We start from the raw sequence: 17,158 nt of genomic DNA on the forward strand, positions 1-17,158 counted from the left end.
CCGCACTGTCAGCGAGCCCATCAGGTTTGGTGTTGATCCGGTCCGGCAGCTGTCAGCCAATCATAGAGCCCCAAAGCGCGAAGATAACTGGGGTCTGTTACTCTTAGCGCGTAAAGCTGCTGTTTCGCCTCTCATGTGCCGAAGTCCTGTTCTAGCTCTTCTGGAACAAGCATCGATGTATCTTACGGATAATCTCTTGCCTCTGACTGAGGTGTTGGAGGGAATTTGCTCCATTCTGGCAAACCGAACCGGCTCGGGATCACATCACGCCTTATGTTCCGTCTGTGCGCCGCCGGGATTCTTGTACCGTATGCCATCACATATCAATCCCTACCTAGGCATTTCAGACTTGTACTACCTAGGTACCTACCTACAACTTTACACGTGACATCGAGTCGAGGCTTGTAACAAAGCCAGCCGCCGACCGTAAATAGTTTCCTACCAGTGGTGAATAAACTTGCGTCTTCAGTATAAGCAACAAAATTTGCACTCCCAGGATTGTATAAATCCTTCGCTGGTCACGTCTTGTCGTCCTGCCCATCTACATTGCCCAATATTTGGTGTAGTGCGACAAACGGACCCCACATCATCATACGCCCCTGCCTGATATTCCTCCAGACTCCTGACCTCATCCACCGACAACGCTGCCAGCATTGTTTGCGCTGGACAGTCCGCAGAATTGAATATGAACGGCCAGCATACCCATGGAAATGTTGGCACCGCCGCCGGTGCCGACATCTCTGCCGAGGAAGCACGTCTTCGCGAAGCTATGAAACAACTCAAGCTCCTCCACATCAAGGTATGCCTATCCACGTACGGCCGCCCCAGAGCACAATCACTAACCTCGCTCATCTGACCAGTCCCGCCATCTGAGGGGTACTATCCCAAAGATGCTGGATCCCCTTGTGCAGCCGCAGCCGTCGCGTAAGCAGCCCGTCTCTCACGGTATAAAAACACCGCCTAACAATTGAGCAGCCGAAGTAATGTATGCGGCCTTCATGAAGGCTGTCAGCGAGGCCCAAGGCAACATCAAAGAATTCACCGAGCTCATGCGCGATGACAAGAGCAAGGATGTATTCGCCCTGGCCGACAGAAGCAAGGAGGAAAACCCATTCGGCATCAAGCCGTGGCGCCACCAGGATCATCCCAACTGGTTCAACTTGGACAAAGACGACTAGTGGTTCGAAATGTCTAGGAGTCGTTGGGAGTAAGTATTTTGCGATGCAGGTCTGTACGTGGTGGGAATTCGATTGCTTTGGATCATTTATGCCTTTCATGCGGCGTTTGGGGCCGCATAATTTGTGGGTTGCTTCGATTTCAGGATAGTACGATGCATATGGTTTGGCGTTGGACATGATTTTAATGTACTATTAACAAGTTGGACGTATAATTTCTTAATGTTTGGTCTGACTGGTGAAACTGCATGTTTTGAGGTGTAGTTTTCTTTGCTTATTTTAAAGATCAAGTAGCAAAACGAAAACGAATAATAAATAATGTGTTGCCTCGAGTGTTTTTCCGACTGTTGATCAACCGAATTTTGGACTCCTTTCACTTTCAAGAAACCCCGAATACTTTCGTACAGTGGGATATCACTGGCACTGATCACCACTAGGCTATCACCAGGCGCTGACTCCACATATTTTGGCCCTGTTGTCTGAACCACGTCAAGAGTGCAGTAGATCACGTGTAATGGTGGGTCGATTAGTCCGCGTTCCGCACCCTGATTCGTCGGCTTAGCGGGCACATTTTGAAGCACCACCCACACAAATTTTCCACCAAATCTCGAAATTTTTCGCTTCTGGTCTGTCCGTGATCCCTCAATTTGCAATACAACCCAGCAAATACCGCCAAAATGGTCAACCACCGCGTCACCTACCGCCGCCGCACCCCGTGAGTGCTCTCCTCCACATCGCGCAAGAAACATCGATTCGAATTACAATACCTCGAATTCATTTCTTCCCGCTTGCGATCACCGGACCTATTTGCAGAGAGGGCATTGAAGGCTAACCATGATGGCGCTGCAGCTACAACACCACCTCCAACATTACCCGAGTCTCCAAGACTCCCGGTGGTAAGCTTCGTGTTCTTCACCTGAAGAAGCGCGGCACCGTCCCCAAGTGCGGCGACTGCGGCTCCAAGCTCTCTGGCGTAAGTCAATCCGACAGCAACGCAACGACGACTCGAGTGGTATTTCAGACGACTTGGCGACTGGTAGTAGGAGGCGGCTCTGAACTGTTCTCTACTATTGGCAGTGCAAGGAGGCGACCATTCGAAATTACTCGAAAACGTTACTCGACCGCGGGAGGATGGAACAGCTCAATTTTCCTCCCAAGGGACCGAGTCTTCTGAATACCACTCAAGTCGACATAGCTGCGAGCTTCCCAACAGCACAACTAACTTTTGTCCCACAGATTCCCGCTCTCCGTCCCCGCGAGTACGCCACCATCTCCAAGCCCCAGAAGACCGTCCAGCGCGCCTACGGTGGTTCGCGATGCGGTAACTGCGTCCGCGACCGCATTGTCCGTGCTTTCCTGATCGAGGAGCAGAAGATTGTCAAGAAGGTCCTGAAGGAGCAGGAGCAGGGCAAGAAGAAATAAAGTGGAATTAATCACAATTGAAGATGTCGACAAAATTTATTCCGTGTTTCTTTTTGGCGGAACGAAGGGTTGTGAAATGGGTTCATTGCTTTGGTGTTCATTAGGACAAAAAGGGACTGCATGATACATATGGACCAGGGCTGTTGCATAAGACGACGGCTGGTCTGCTGCTGTCTTTATGGCTGCTAAAATTTAACTTGATGATCTGAAATGAATCGAGAATCAGGCACATCACATGTTCAACTTGCAGTCTGTACGCGGTAGTGAGACGAACCTCGCAGCTTGACAGTCATTCGAGAGATTGGCCAGGCAAGCACGAAGACGTCCAAGTTGTCGACGAAAATGCACTCTTGGTAACGATAAGTCTTCCAGAGGGTCAAATTTGAATAGCAGGGACTTATCGTAGCAAGTCCTCCGATCAAGTCTGTGTCTCCCTTTATAGAGCACATGCCATAATTTGCTCTCTAAATGCTAGCGTAATGAGTCTGGCCTACGCCTCCTCAATATTGAAGCACGTCGAAATATGCACGTCAGAGTTGGTAATTCAGTCAGTGTCGCCCCACATACAAGCGCAGACAACGACGGCTCTTGCACAATTCTTTCGATCGCAGCAAGACAGCCGCCAGCTTCACAAATCACATCAAACCCCAATCGCAATGCGCACATTTTCGCGTCGCTTACTGGAAACGCTGCCTGTGCACGGATCGATCGCGCCCCTGGCGAGGACGCTATCCCGACCACAAGTCGCAGCCCATCTTCGAAAGTCGACAAGGACAACGACGACGACGACGATAACGAGGCTACGGTACGGGCAGGAGCTTTTCGCCGCGCGAGGACTACACAGCACGGCTGGCCTGGGCAAGCGAGAAAAGGCACAGGAACATGTTCCCACTAGCTTCCAGGACTTGGACGTGCTCGGCAGCACACCGGTGCCGTCGACGTCGGTCGACGTCTGCATGTACGACGGCTTCGGCCTCAACAGCGGTATCACCATCACCGACGGCGACGGTGCGCTGCTAGTCGACGGTGAGGCGTTTACGTGGCGGCCGTGGGAAATTACAGGCCAGATGCGCCTGCTCAATGACAAGGGCCAGTTTGATGTGCCCGCGGAGGCATTTGGCGTGTTCGACATGCTATGGCCACGACCTGGTAAGGTTATCGGAAGGGGTTGCTCGCGTTACGGCACTACCTCTGCACCCGTTGCGCAGCTGGCAGCCCTCATACATGGCGAATGTCTGTGCTAATTCGTCGCGACGTGTAGATTTGCTCATCATCGGTACTGGCAAGAGCATAGCGCCGCTAAGTCCCGGGTTGAAAAAACATATTTCGTCTCTTGGTATGCGTCTGGAAGTCTTGGATACGAGAAATGCGGCATCGCAGTTCAATTTACTTGCTACTGAACGTGGCGTTACGGACGTGGCGGCTGTGTTGATACCCATTGGGTGGCGGGAGGGCGTTGGTGCTGCCGAGTAAATCCATCACAAGTGTAAATTAATGTATAATACTGTAATGGGCTTCGAATACACTCCGTTTATTCGCCAAGTTTCGTTCGTGTTGGGTAGGGACTTGGGTTGGACATTGGGCAGAAAGATGATCAGTATGACGAGGCCAGTGTAAGGAGGGAGTGATGATGCCTTGCTCGTCGGGAGCTTCGCCATGCCCACTCGCCACTGCGCTACGTAAAAGGGCCGCCACCTCGCGACGAAGCAAATACTAATATTGGGCATGAAAAGCTGCAATGGACTTCATTTTTTGTATACATGCAACTACTCCGTATGCCCGGAGCCATTATTAACTCGCGCGCGCAAATTTTGCAGCCGTATAGGGTAGCGTACCGCGCTGGGAAAAACAATCCAACAGCTCCACCACGACAAAAACCTTGTAGCTCACTAACCACAATCACGGGTCCGCGGCTCAGCAAGAAGCAGTCGCATTTGTTATCGACATAATACCTAACTAACTGCACTGGCAGCTGCGCCCCCGACTTTCTCGCAAAATCTGAGCCATTTTCTTAAGCCGCCGACCAGGGTATCCCAGACGATAAAGACCCTCGTTCCCGCCAGCCTCGGCAACGAGATTTTTTTCATCTTCCATCCCTGCGCTCTCACAATCGTCAGCCAGTCTTTGTGCCGTTCCAGGGGATATGACAACGCCTCTCGCGCCCGCTGCCGCCGTATCACTGGCCCCCGTTTCGATGCCCCCAGCCGCCTGAATTGCTGCGGGTTTCACACCAGAAGAGCGCATGGAACGACGCAAGACTGTTTACCGTTGAAGCCGCTGAGGCTTGTGAGGGAGGGCTCCACCCTCGTTATTGAGTCATCTTTACAGGTATCACGATATCCAACACCATCGCCAACAGCCTCGGAAGGAGGCTTTTATTGGGTTCGGAAAAATGTCGCAGATTTACAAATGGCTGTTTGGTCCGCCGGCTGTCCCGGTGGATGCTCATGAAACCGACCCTACGCTGCTCAAGGAAAACTCTACACTCAAGACATACACCACCAGTCGCTGCGAGTACAAGGACATTCGCGTGTTTTTCCGCCAACATGCCAAGGCGGCCCAGCTCCCGAAAGACCCAGCGCCCTTGCCCTTGCTGGTGTGCATCCCCGGCTTGGGAGGCTCGGTCGCGCAGTTCCACCCTCTGCTGAGCAGTCTTGTAGATATGGCGCCGTGTCTGGCGATTGACCATCCGGGTGGAGGCAGGTCTGCCTTTTCGCAACCCCGCTGGGACGCATACACGATGGAAGCGCTTGTGGAGCTTTTAGAAATGATTATCGAGGACCATCGTGACAAGGATGCCGGCCAAAAGGTGGTGTTGATTGGTCATAGCATGGGAACAGGACTCTCCGCCATGTTGGCGAGCAAAACGGTGGCGCACACCACGGACCTCGTGAACCATGTCTCTGGATTCATCGCCATTTGTCCTTCTGCCGGTCCTCTGGGCGAGTCGGCATCGCTCTGGGTACGCCGGCTGCTTTGGGTGCCGGGTTGGGTCTTTGCATTATGGCGACTCTGGGATGGAAGGGGTGGTCCAAACAGCCTGTCCATTGCACGATTTGCCGGCGCACAGGCATCGCCCGAGCTTCGGTTGCTTCAGTATCGATTCAACCAGCAGAGCCGAACACCTGTTTTCCGTCGCATGGTCGGCGCCGCTGTGCCGCCATACAAGAACGGCAAACCGATCGGCGGCATGCCTACGACGGACATCTGGAGCGAGCTTGATGTCCCTCTATACCTTATCGGCGGCGAGGCTGACCATGTTACCCCGACGGCGAATGTAGACAAGATTGTTAACGCCATCAAGACCAAGCAGGCAGCCCAAGACGGCACAGAGACGCCAATAGAGCACGTCAGCAAGGCAGCTGAACCGGTGGGTGCAAGACTGCACCCGGACGATCACGATCTTTCACGCTCTATCGTTAATATCACGGAAGAAGACTTTGTGGCAGCTAAATCTGATGCCGGCACAGACGACTCGCGCCAAGACCCATCGACTCCCCTCGAATCTCCCGCGGCAATCCCGGCACAGCCCGAACACCCGGCCATGGTGGTTCAGTCTATCATCATCCCCGCGCCGGCCAATCACACGCTTCTCTACGCGCCCCGTGGATCGCGGATTCTCGCGGGCCTCATTGCTGACTTCCTAGCCAACAACATCACCGGCCGCCTCTCCCTCGCCTGGCAGCTGCAGTACCTCAGCCAGGAAGGCAAGTGGGACGTCAAGAACCTCGCCAAGTGGCAGTCTGTCATGCCCGTGTCGGCACCCATTGGCCCGCCGGGCGGCGCTCCTGTTTTCCGCGCCATGAAGACGCTGCGCGAAGCCGACGACGTGCACAGCCCCGCCGAGTTCACCGCGCGCTGGAGCCGCGTCGTCAAGGACGTCATTGACATCTCCAAAGACCAGCCCGTATACGACGCCCAGGGTCTCGAGCGTGCCGGCATCCACTACCACAAGTTCCCGACCGTCTCCAAGATCCCGCCCACCGCGGACGAGGTGGCGGCATTCATCCAGCTCGTCGACGCGATCCGCGCCCGGCAGGCCGACCGTGCCGCCGTCGAGGACTGGGATGACGACTGGCGGGAGCAGGTCGTCGTCGGGGTTCACTGCCACTACGGCTACAACCGCACCGGCTTCTTTGTCGTCTGCTACCTCGTGGAGCGCTGCGGCGTCGCTGTGCAGGATGCCATTGCACTGTTCAAAAAGGCCAAGCCCAACGGCATCCGCCATTCCCATTTCCTAGACAAGTTGTATGTGCGGTATGACTTGGATGCCAAGGACATGAGCAACTGATTCGTTGCTCTGAGGTGGTCGTGCGAGACTGCTTTTGGTGCGGGGCGCTTGAATTGGAGCAAAACAGCATCGGTGTTTGTCTTGTTCACCCTATAGTGTCAATAGGCCCCTTTATTTTTATCCTGTTCTAGCTGAGTAATGTGAATTCGGTTCGATGAATTATATGTTGTCTGTTTATGCTATGCAGTCTGTATCTTGCTATGGACGCGTCATATTCTATAGATCTAACTCCGGCTCTCGTAACCAAGATAATCTAATAGCCATCTTGTAGAAGAAAAAAATAATAAAAGAAAATGGATTCAACGCTCGAAGCAAACAGCGTAATCAATCGCCAATCTGCATGTGAACTGCCAGAGCTAGCTGCTCAGTTCTTCAAGAGGCCGTGATACTCATCAAACGCACCACTGCGCGCACGCATCACGCCGGCAAGCTCGTCGCTGCGGCGGCTCGATGCCTGCAACTCTGTCGTGATGGCGTCGACGTCGACGTCGAGGTACCGCCGGAGGAAGTCGCCTACCTCGGTGTTCTCCACGTTGCCGCGGAGGGCGTCGGTGCCCGGGCCGCCGGACGAATAGATGTTGACGTCGACAGCGGTGTGGCCGTGCGTGCTCCAGCCAATGTGCGCGCGGTGCGAGATGATTTCGGTCAGGATGATCTTGGCGCGCTCGGCATCGTCGGCGGCCTCGACGAGACGGTCAATCTCGGAGTCGGTGACGTCGGCGGCCGGGACGCCGAGACCCTTGACGACGAGCTCGTCCTTGGCGTACTTGCGAAGGGCGGCCGTGCCGGCACCGCCGGTGCTGGTGCCGGTGCTGGTGCTGTGCGCCTTGAGTTTGCCGGCGAGGTGCTCGCAGGAGGCGGTGGCGCGGTCCAGCACCGCGGGGTACCAGTCGTACGTGGCCTCCTTCTCGTCGGGGCGCTGCAGGGCCGTGGCCAGGCCGCCCGTCTCGTGGTCCGACGTGGCGACCAGCACGGTCTCGGTGTCGGAGGACTGGATGAAATCGAGGACAGCCTGGAAAGTGGCGTCGTAGGCGAGAACCTCGTGGACCTGGGCAGCCGGGTCGTTGATGTGGCCGGCGTGGTCGATGCGGCTGCCTTCAATCATGACGAAGAAGCCCTTGTCGCTCTTGGCCGTGGCGCGCTCGAGTGCCCGCAGCGCCGTGGTCGCCATCTCCTTGAGGCTGGGGTAGGTGTCGTTGTGGTTGCGGCGATCGAGCTCGAAAGGGACGTTGCCCCGGGCCATGAGCCCGAGAAGCGGCAGCGTGACCTTGTCGCCGCCCTCAAGGGCGTCAAACGCGGAGCGCGAGTCGATGTAGCTCCAGCCGTGCTTCTCTTGCGCGATCTTGGTGACGTCGATATCGTCCTGGCGGCAGCCAGCGGCGGTGTTGTTGGGCAGGAAGTAACAGCGGCCGCCTCCGAGAATGAGGTCTACGCTGCGACCGAGGGTGCCCTGGCCGACCTCTTGCAGGGCAATGTCGTCCATCATTACGCGGTGGGGAACGTGGGCGGCGAAGCACGCGGGTGTGGCGTCCGTCACATATGTGGTGGCGACGAGGCCGGTGGTGTAGCCCGCGCGCTTGGCGGCCTCGAGGACGGAGCCGCAGGGCCGGCCATCGGGCAGCACCGAAATGGCGCCATTGTAGCTCTTGTGCGCGCAGGAAAACGCTGTAGCGCCGGCCGCGCTATCGGTGACGAGAGAGCTCGACGACCGGGTGCGGCTCGTGCCCCAGAAGTGGCGGTCGAGGACGAGCACGTCGCCGCGGCCGAGGTGCTCGACGTGCTGGCGGTAGCCGCGGGTCAGGGCGAGCGACGCCGGGCCCATGCCATCCGATACCATGAAGACAAGATTGCGCTTGGCGGCGGGGGCCGGGGGGGACGACGACGGCGGGTGCGTCTGCTGATTGTGCTGCACCCACACGGCCAGGACGATGAAGGCGGCCGTGGCGACCAGCGCCCAGCTGAAGATGGCGGCGTCGCGGAACCGAGAGCGCCGGATCTTGGCGTGGGCGGCGACGTCGGGGCGTCCGCGGTCGGAGCCGGGATCATCGAGGAGCGGTGTCTGTTCGGAAGCCTGGAGTGGTGAACAGGTTTGGTTAGCTGGGCGCTCGACGGCAAAAAGGTGAGAGAAACATGGAGAATTGGAAATACGTACCATCTTTGCCGCTGGTGTCGCTGGAAGAACCGCCGATGGTCCGGAGGCAGAGGCGGCAAAAGTGCGAGTTGAAGGATGTAAATAGGTCGCCCGGTGCGGGCGGCCTGCAGCGGCACAGGTCAGGCACGTTCAGGTACGTACCTGCCGAGTACCTAAGGCTAAGTCTTAGCTTAGCCTAACTTGGACTCGGGATACTTAAATGAATCAGATGTACGCTGGGGTGGGGTTCCGCGGGAGCGTGCACGACGCCACCAACCATTTAAGGCAGCGTCTGAGTCAAGCCGGGCCTATTAAAAGATGGCTGTATGCCGATTCTCTGATAACCCATACGACTGGGGACAATGCGCTGAGACTGGTCGCATTTTCAGCCTGGTAATCGCCCCCGCCGTGTCACACGATCCAGTCATTTGACGATGGTTAGGCAGATGACGTGTTGGCATAGATACTAATGTGGTACAGGGCTTGCGATGCTCGATACAGAAAGCAAAACAAAGAAAAATCATAGGGAAGAATCAGAAGAAGCAAGAACAGGAAACAAAAAAAAACAGGAAAAAGAGAATTTAGGCATTAGTAATATCAAGTGATAAAAAGGGACAGAAGCGAGACAATGAAACAATGGTACAAAATCGCTGAATCTTACATCCTCCGACCCTCAGCATATACCCTGATTTTCTCATGTAGCCATGACTGCCAGCAGTGTTAGGCTCACCATGGACCTGTTCCATACAAATCCGTCATGACGGACCACGGGATGGCATCCCAGGCATCCAAGCAGACCCAATACCCAGACAGCTGGCGTCGATCCGTCGGGACGCGTCTCATATTTTGTGTGTCCGCCGCCAAAGGCCGCCAGACAGTATATGGGCACTGCTCAAAGTCGGCGTAGTCCTTGAAGTCAATTTCGAGGTCCCTGTCGACCTGCAGCCAGGGAAAGTAGATGCTACTGTCGAACGCCACCTCACAATGCTGCAGCGCGCCGAAGCGGACCATCATGCCCTCGAGCTCCGCCAGCATGCCCTCGACCCTGGCGTGAAGCACCGCGGAGGGCGAGCAGTACACTGACAGCTGCGTCTCGGGCCACATCTCGCCTGCCAGCACCAGGTGCAGCCGCGACAGGCCGGGAAACGTTTCGGGCAGCAGCGAGAACAGGCTGGGGAGGTGCTGGACGGCGTCGCGCGGGCGCGGGTAGGCGATCCGGTCCGAGGCGACACGGGGCCGGCCCATGGTCAAGGACAGCGACAGCCGAGCGATGTGGCCGGCGCACGAGGCGGGCGCGATGCGGGCCATGTTCTCGAGCGCAAACGACTCGTTGAGGCGGAACGTGTTGCGACGGTAGAGCACCTCGAGGCCCTCGACGTAGGCCTGGCGGCAGGCGAGCAGCCACCCGAGCGCGCCGATGCGGCACGATGCGAGGCCGTGGGCGGGCAGGCTGCACAGGGCCGCGCCGCCGGTGAAGCAGCGGTCGCGGTCTACGACGAAGAGCGGTGCCGGCAGCGCGGCGGGCGCGCGGCGGGCGTCGAAGCACCGCCGGTGGCACAGGTGCCCGGTCGGCTTCCACTCGAGATCGGCGCTGGCCAGGTCGACAAGATGCCGCTCCTGCTGCCGCCGCGCGGTGCCCACGCCGCCGCCACCACCACTACCACCACCACCACCACCACCACCCGGACCGTCCGGTGGCGTGCTGGGGCGTGCCGGCGTTTGCGGGAGTGCGAGTGCGGGTGCGCCGCCGGCCGGCGTGTCGACGAGGTCGAGGTCGGCATGGATAGTGCGGTCGCCAAAGGCAGCGACGAGGATGAGGGTCCTGACCTCGACCGGCAACCGAAGGAGCAGGCTCGCCTGGACAATGGATTTTTCGCAATGGCGCAGCCGTGGCGATGGCGGAGGCGATGCGTAGCCGCTCGAGGTGGTGGTGGTGACGGATCCCGGTAGCAGGTTGGATCGGAAGGTGGGCGGCTCCGCGTCCCGATCCATGATTGCGAGGAAAATTAACAGCGAGCAAGCGGTTTGAGTGAGACAATTAGTCGGGTCGATGAGCCGGCGATGGATACAGACGCATGAATGATGATGCCATGGGCACAAACAGCAGCACGCCGCTGGGGGGTTTGGCTAGACCTGGGTTGGAGTAGGGAAAAGTGTAAACTGGACGGACAGCAGCGGCAGCGACAGGCTGGGGTAACTGGGGGGAGCTTTCGTCCCCTAAAAGCAGCCTGGCTGCGCCGCCGCCGCCGCCGCCTCATTCACTGGGAGGCGCATTGACCTCTCAGCAAATGAGCATCGATGGCGGAAAAGTGGTCGAGATGGCTGCAGAAAAGCTGCATATGATTGATCCGGGGTGAAGCCATCCCAAACGTCATCCGATCACGGTTACACTGGCCACTTTTGGATCGGGCGCGCACCGTTGATGTATGTAAGACGGGAAGCTACTCAGAGTGCTGACAGCGGAGCCCGCGGCGACCAGCCGGCTCCGGTTAATAGCGTGGTTTTTTTCGATCAGTTATTGATTGGATCTACATACGGCGGAGATTAAACTAAATAAAAAAATAATGAATCAGTCCCAATCATGGTTGCATTACCAAGGCAACTTGCAAGAGGCAGTCCGACACGCATCGTTGATTGCTATCTCGCGGCCGACAAGAAGTTACGCCATGATTACATATACAGCAGCCATATGCCTCCAGTGCCTCTGAATCAAAAGAAGAAACCATCAACTCTTTTTTTCTTTTCGCCATCAACGTCCTACTTCTCCTCGCCCCACGCCGGAAAAGGCGCGTACGACCCATCACACGCCTCCGTCGTCAGGTAGTGCTCGCCCGCGTGGTCCGCGCCGCTGACGTCGCGGCCGTCGGGCCCGTAGATGCGCAGCGACAGGTCGGACGCGCCGCCCGTGTTGCCCCAGAGCACCCTGATCGGGTAGTACGTGCCGGCCGCGAGGTCCCTGTAGACGTCCCTGGGGCTGTTGTCGCCGTAGTAGAACTGGACAATGCCGGCGTTGTCGCGCGCGTAGCCCTCGTACGCGGCCGCGCCGAACCACATGACGGTGATGTCGTCCGAGTACGGCGAGTTGAACCGGTAGCGCCCCGCCTCGCACGCGAACAGGAAGCCGCGGTAGCCGGCGGCGGCGTTTTCGAACAGCGGGTTGAAGCCGCTGCCGGTGGCGTCGTCGGCGTCGTCGGAGATGTAGATGGCCGACTGCAGCGTCGTGCTGTACACGGGCCGCGCCTTCTTGAAGTAGTCTGGCGAGAAACTCTCGTACGTCGGCGACAGGTCGTCGCGGAACGGGTTGTCGTACAGCGCGTACTGGATCCCGTGCGAGCACGTCGGTGTCGGGCAGCTCGAGGGGATCTCACGCTCGTCGCTTGGCTCGGGTGGAGGCGGGATGAGGCTCGTGACGGGCTCCGCGACTGTGGAAGAGGTGGTGATGACTGTGGGAGTGACCACGATGCTGGAGGTTGTAAGGACTTCCGTAGCACTTGTGAGGATGGGCTCGACGCTGGTGACTGTCTCTTCAGAAGTGGTAGTGATGAGTGATGTGATGGTAGAGTTGCTGGTCGTAATGACTTCTGCCGAAGTGACGATTACAGGCGTAGTGAGGGTCTCTGTGGTGGAAATGACAACATCACTTGTAACGACTTCGGTCGTCAGGACCTCGGAAGTGCTTGTTTCGACGATGGGCGTGCCGCTCGACGTTGTCGTAAAAGTCACAACATCTGGAACAGTGGTGGTGATGACCTCGGTCTCGTGCGACGTCTCAGGTACAGTCTCGAAAGACGTGACGGTGAGTTCTTCTGTAATTGTGCGATTCTTGGTAATGGTCTCGACAAAAGTCCTCGTGATTGAGCCGTCGGAAGAGATCTTTGTAATGATCGAGCCACTGGTGATGGGCGGAGAAGTACTGCCACCAGGGGAGACCGTTGTGGTTACCGAACCACAATCGACGCCATCAGAACTGCCGCCATTGGAAGTTTGAGAGACAAGACTTGCGGTTGTAAGATGCTCGTCTATGCCGACATTGTTACTACCGTGGTCAGCTTTGGTGTTGACATCCACGACATCGATACAGCAAGCACCCGGCTGGCAGGCTTCAGTGGGGAGATCCCCGTCGGCCCCGAGCATGAAAAACTCATAACACGGGTGCTGATCGAATGGAAGATAGTTGGTGATGGTGACGACGTTTTGCTGTTGGTTGGCTGCCGCCACCGAGGCCGAGGCCAGGAAAAGAGGGAGAAGTTGCATCATGGAACAACGAGCAATAGATTGAGACACAAGTGGCCAAGACCTTGGATACAATTCCATTACCCTTCTACGGAAACACACTCTCTACTTATAGCCAGAACTTTTGAACAGGAAAGAGTCATTGCACTCATTGTTTGCATCGGCATACGATCTAGGCTGGCATGGACCTGCTGGAGCGATTCGGTGTTAGTGGTGACTAGTTGACTTAGTGAGAGGCGGACTGTGATGCCGGAATGCCCGCCATTCTGAGAGCGGCGGCGGCGGCGCGCGCCAAGACAACGGTACCATTCGGCCGGAGATGCCGGATCTTTGTACTGGTTAGTTCATTGTTCTTGCCCTATGAAAGCTTCCGCTTCCCATGGTCAATAATCTTTTCCTTTTCCGTCTGGGTTCCAGTGACGATGTGGAGAGCGCGCACACGATAGCCAGAGCTAGAGAGGGGAGCGGAGCGAAAACCCCCACCTTGATTTCCGAAAAAGAGAGGCAAACTCAATCGGAAACAAAAATGAACAAGAAAAAAAGACAAAACAGAAAGAGGATTGCGTTCCCTGAATTCATTTCCTTTTTGTTTGGTGCATTATGCTGACTTCTGGCCTCGCTTCTCCGCGTGAAACTGCTATTGTTCCAAGCCAAGCTAGTGTTGTCGTTTCGGATCACCACGTCGAGCGGTCAAAACCAGCCACTAATGCAAGAATTCAGCCAGTAAGGTGTCCGGTCGATGCTGTACGGACATGCTAATGCGTTCCTCTCTCCCCGGGCTTTTCGAGAGAAGCTGCCTGTCGTGTGTTAATTACTTGGCGGCCCATACATCATACCCCTGCTGTTACGACCTGACGATTTGGAGGGCAGGTTTGGTTAACGGACCAGATTCGTTGGCATTGATCAAGAATACTACAAGAGAGAGCGGAGTGAAGCTCTCTTACCCCGCGAACTTTTTTTTTTACCTTTAAAAAAAGAAGTAAAATATCACCACCGTTGGCCAATTGGCACACGGTATGCATCTTACAAACCAGCGTCATCTGAACCCTCTCATCACCACATTGGCGATTCAGCCACATGCACCTTTGAACCCTCGAAACGAAGCTTGCAAAAAGTCCATGGGGTCCCGAATCGCCGCACGCGTACGCGAAATGGACTTCACGAGAGTGTGCTTTCCGTCTCATCTTCAGCCCAGGTGAAACCCGCGGCGTTGCGTCTCCAGGTCGGACCCCGCAGCGCCTATTGGGGTAAACCCGTCACTTTGACACCCTTGCCTTGCCTCGTCTTATAGTTACATTGTCAGTTCAACGGCCCGCATTCATGGCTCACGAAACGATGCCTCCCTCGCCGAAGATCCCTGTCTCCGATCAGGAACGGCTTGCCGGACGGGGGACTCGTCGATCCCCTTTCATTTCCGCTGGACACCAGATGGACGGGTCCTGGCCGGGGGGAGTCCGTGTATCACCGCTGGACGCCATCGGAACACCGGCGCCTCACGACACACTCCCTGCGTTGATGAGCGGCCCGTCACCTCCAATAGTTTAGTCGAGCTGTGATGGACTGTCATTTCAATGATCCGCAATTGGCCATGCCTCTTGGACATAAGTAATTGCCCCTCCCACCGGCCTTTCTCACTTGACGATGCACTACTAGCCGTTCTACGCCGTGGGAGCCTGCTTGTCCATTCCTTTTATACTCTTGTAAACTTTTTCTCCTCTTCCCGCTTTTGAAAAGCTTTTCATTCTTTGGACCCTTGATCAAGTCCTCTGCTGTGCAGATTTACATTCCCTTCTTATTCTTGCTTTGACCGCACTTGCCGTTCCCTTCACCAGCACCAACCCTCACATCATGGTTCACGCTCTCTACACTGCCTTGCTCACTGCGATACTGGCCGCCGGAAATCCGGTCCTCCCTCGCGCAGTTGACAAGCTCAACGACGCCGCCTTCAAGGAGGCCCAGCAGCGCGACGATGCGGCCACCCGCGCACTCGCCGACGTGCAGATCAAGGCGGCCGACGGCCGCTGTCTCTTTGTCGACGCCCTCTCGGGGGACTCGCGTGCCAACCTGACGCCGCTCCAGATTGCCGAGTGCGGCAGCAGGCCGGGCGGGCAGGGCTTCGACGTCATCACCAAGGGCAGGCACAACGACCGGCAGGGCCGGGCGCTGGTGGTCAGCACACTGACCCAGGCGTGCTTGAGTTTCGACCCCCGACGGCCCGCGGACTCGCAGGTTCATCTCTTTTCCTGCGGCGGGCGAGCGGACGGCGGCGGCGAGGTGTCGGACTCGCAGCTCTTCGCCTTCGACGGTGGCCGAGGCGTGACGGCGCTCACACCGCAGAACAGTCCCGACAAGTGCTTGGTGGTGGCAGGTAACAGGGTCGTCGTCGGCGACTGCAACGACAAAGACGACAAGCAGATGTTCTCCTTTGGTGGTGATGCCAAGTCCGGAAATATGAAGGGCAACACGACTCGGAGCATCGCCGCACCCAACTCGACTGCCGTCCAAGAGGTGACCAGTGCTAGCATCACAGCCACGAGCGCTCCGGAACTTTCCAGGCCTGTAAATACTTCTGTACCTGCCCCCCTGCGCTCTTCAGCTGTGGGTGATCAAGACCTCGAGTGTAGTAGCCGCAAAGTGGTCACCGTCACCAACACTGTCACCGTCACAACGCCGCCTCCCAACAACATCGGCCGCACCACCAGTGTGTTTTCCGGTACCAATTCTCCCATTGAGACGTCGCCGCCTGGCAAAAAGGTCTCCAACGATAACAGCAATAGCGATTGCGACAGCGACAGCCGTGGCAGTAACAGCAATGTCGGCAGCAGCAATAGCAGCAACGACGGCAACAGCAGCACCCAAAACAATGGTAGCAAGGCCAATGATGGCAGCAATAACATTGACGAATGCAACTCGGGCAGCGTGTCTGCTACCAGCAGTCGCAACGCTACAGCCACCACCACTCGTGGCAACAACAAAATTGGTGGCTGCGACATCAGCTCCTCCGCAACCAACACTCCAAGTGCCGTCGCTACCACTGTCCGTGGCAGCAACAGCATCGGTGGCTGTGACCAGAACGGCCGAAACGCCACGGCCACCACCACCACTCGCTACCCCAACGGCCAGCACAAAGCCAACCCGACAAGCGAGGTACCCGTATCGCGCGCCGCCGGTGCGAAGCTCAACCCAACAGCAGCGGCCGCTGCCAACCGGTTCGACACCACGGCCCGCCGCGCCCTCGAGAGCGTCAACCTGCGCGCGCCCGACGGCCGCTGCCTGGCCATCGACCCGACCGCGGGCGACTCTCGCCAGAACCTGATCCCCGTCGGGCTCGCCGCCTGCAGCGAGGACCCGCAGCAAAAGTTTGACGTCGTTACCCGGGGCAAGCACGACGACGGCAAGGATGGCAAGGCCCTGCTGGTGAGCGTTTTGACGAATGGGTGCCTCAGCTTTGACAGTCGCCGGCAGCAGGGGGATACGGTGACCATTTTCTCGTGCGGCGGTCGCGCGGATGGAGGCAAGTCCCCCCCCCCCTCTTTTAGTTTTCTCTCTGATTACAGCATTCATGACGTCTCTTGCGAATTCCATGCTGACCCCAAAAGTAGAGGGCCAAACGGCGGCATCTCAGCTGTTCCCGTTTGACGGTAGCAACAACATTGTACTGCAGCCCGGCTCCGACGGCGGCACCTTTTGTCTCGTGGCTGGCAAAGACAGGCTGGGCTCGGCCAGCTGCGACAACCAAAAGGATCAAGTTTTTGAGCTGGTGGAAGTTCTCCAGTCCACGGCAGATGAGCTCTTGCGTGGAGGCTTCTAAGCTATAAAGTTGGCCTCTTGGCGGCTATTTCGATTTCATTCTTTGTATGATATGACCTGATTTTATATGACATGTGAGGAATTGTATACGAAACT

General features: G+C 56.9%; 8 protein-coding genes across 8 annotated transcripts; 5 read left to right on the top strand and 3 right to left on the bottom strand.

Annotated features, from left to right (window-relative positions):
• Positions 1–685: 685 nt before the first annotated feature.
• Positions 686–1,178, top strand: V2A60_006074 (uncharacterized protein; the record flags this gene model as incomplete). The annotated part of the gene is made up of 3 exons (XM_083257372.1): positions 686–799; positions 861–924; positions 976–1,178. The coding sequence occupies 3 exons, from the start codon at positions 686–688 to the stop codon at positions 1,176–1,178; spliced, it is 381 nt and encodes a 126-aa protein (XP_083113498.1).
• Positions 1,179–1,852: 674 nt separating this feature from the next.
• On the top strand, positions 1,853–2,597 carry V2A60_006075 (60S ribosomal protein eL34; the record flags this gene model as incomplete). The annotated part of the gene is made up of 3 exons (XM_083257373.1): positions 1,853–1,890; positions 2,025–2,148; positions 2,412–2,597. The coding sequence occupies 3 exons, from the start codon at positions 1,853–1,855 to the stop codon at positions 2,595–2,597; spliced, it is 348 nt and encodes a 115-aa protein (XP_083113499.1).
• A 656-nt stretch (positions 2,598–3,253) lies between these two features.
• Positions 3,254–4,070, top strand: V2A60_006076 (NADH dehydrogenase 1 alpha subcomplex assembly factor 3; the record flags this gene model as incomplete). Its single annotated transcript, XM_083257374.1, has 2 exons — positions 3,254–3,746; positions 3,859–4,070. The coding sequence occupies 2 exons, from the start codon at positions 3,254–3,256 to the stop codon at positions 4,068–4,070; spliced, it is 705 nt and encodes a 234-aa protein (XP_083113500.1).
• A 919-nt stretch (positions 4,071–4,989) lies between these two features.
• V2A60_006077 (triacylglycerol lipase) lies at positions 4,990–6,888 on the top strand (the record flags this gene model as incomplete). Its single annotated transcript, XM_083257375.1, has 1 exon — positions 4,990–6,888. One exon carries the CDS (start codon positions 4,990–4,992, stop codon positions 6,886–6,888), a length of 1,899 nt encoding a protein of 632 aa, XP_083113501.1.
• Positions 6,889–7,252: 364 nt separating this feature from the next.
• On the bottom strand, positions 7,253–9,043 carry V2A60_006078 (alkaline phosphatase; the record flags this gene model as incomplete). The annotated part of the gene is made up of 2 exons (XM_083257376.1): positions 7,253–8,959; positions 9,041–9,043. The coding sequence occupies 2 exons, from the start codon at positions 9,041–9,043 to the stop codon at positions 7,253–7,255; spliced, it is 1,710 nt and encodes a 569-aa protein (XP_083113502.1).
• Positions 9,044–9,745: 702 nt separating this feature from the next.
• V2A60_006079 (uncharacterized protein) lies at positions 9,746–11,011 on the bottom strand (the record flags this gene model as incomplete). The annotated part of the gene is made up of 1 exon (XM_083257377.1): positions 9,746–11,011. One exon carries the CDS (start codon positions 11,009–11,011, stop codon positions 9,746–9,748), a length of 1,266 nt encoding a protein of 421 aa, XP_083113503.1.
• A 765-nt stretch (positions 11,012–11,776) lies between these two features.
• V2A60_006080 (uncharacterized protein) lies at positions 11,777–13,273 on the bottom strand (the record flags this gene model as incomplete). The annotated part of the gene is made up of 1 exon (XM_083257378.1): positions 11,777–13,273. The coding sequence occupies one exon, from the start codon at positions 13,271–13,273 to the stop codon at positions 11,777–11,779; it is 1,497 nt and encodes a 498-aa protein (XP_083113504.1).
• A 1,827-nt stretch (positions 13,274–15,100) lies between these two features.
• On the top strand, positions 15,101–17,063 carry V2A60_006081 (uncharacterized protein; the record flags this gene model as incomplete). Its single annotated transcript, XM_083257379.1, has 2 exons — positions 15,101–16,766; positions 16,855–17,063. 2 exons carry the CDS (start codon positions 15,101–15,103, stop codon positions 17,061–17,063), a joined length of 1,875 nt encoding a protein of 624 aa, XP_083113505.1.
• Between the last annotated feature and the right edge of the window lie 95 nt (positions 17,064–17,158).

This window comes from Cordyceps javanica, chromosome 4 (genome assembly GCF_051103115.1).
Source record: "Cordyceps javanica chromosome 4, complete sequence".
NCBI classification, from domain to species: Eukaryota; Fungi; Ascomycota; class Sordariomycetes; order Hypocreales; family Cordycipitaceae; genus Cordyceps; species Cordyceps javanica.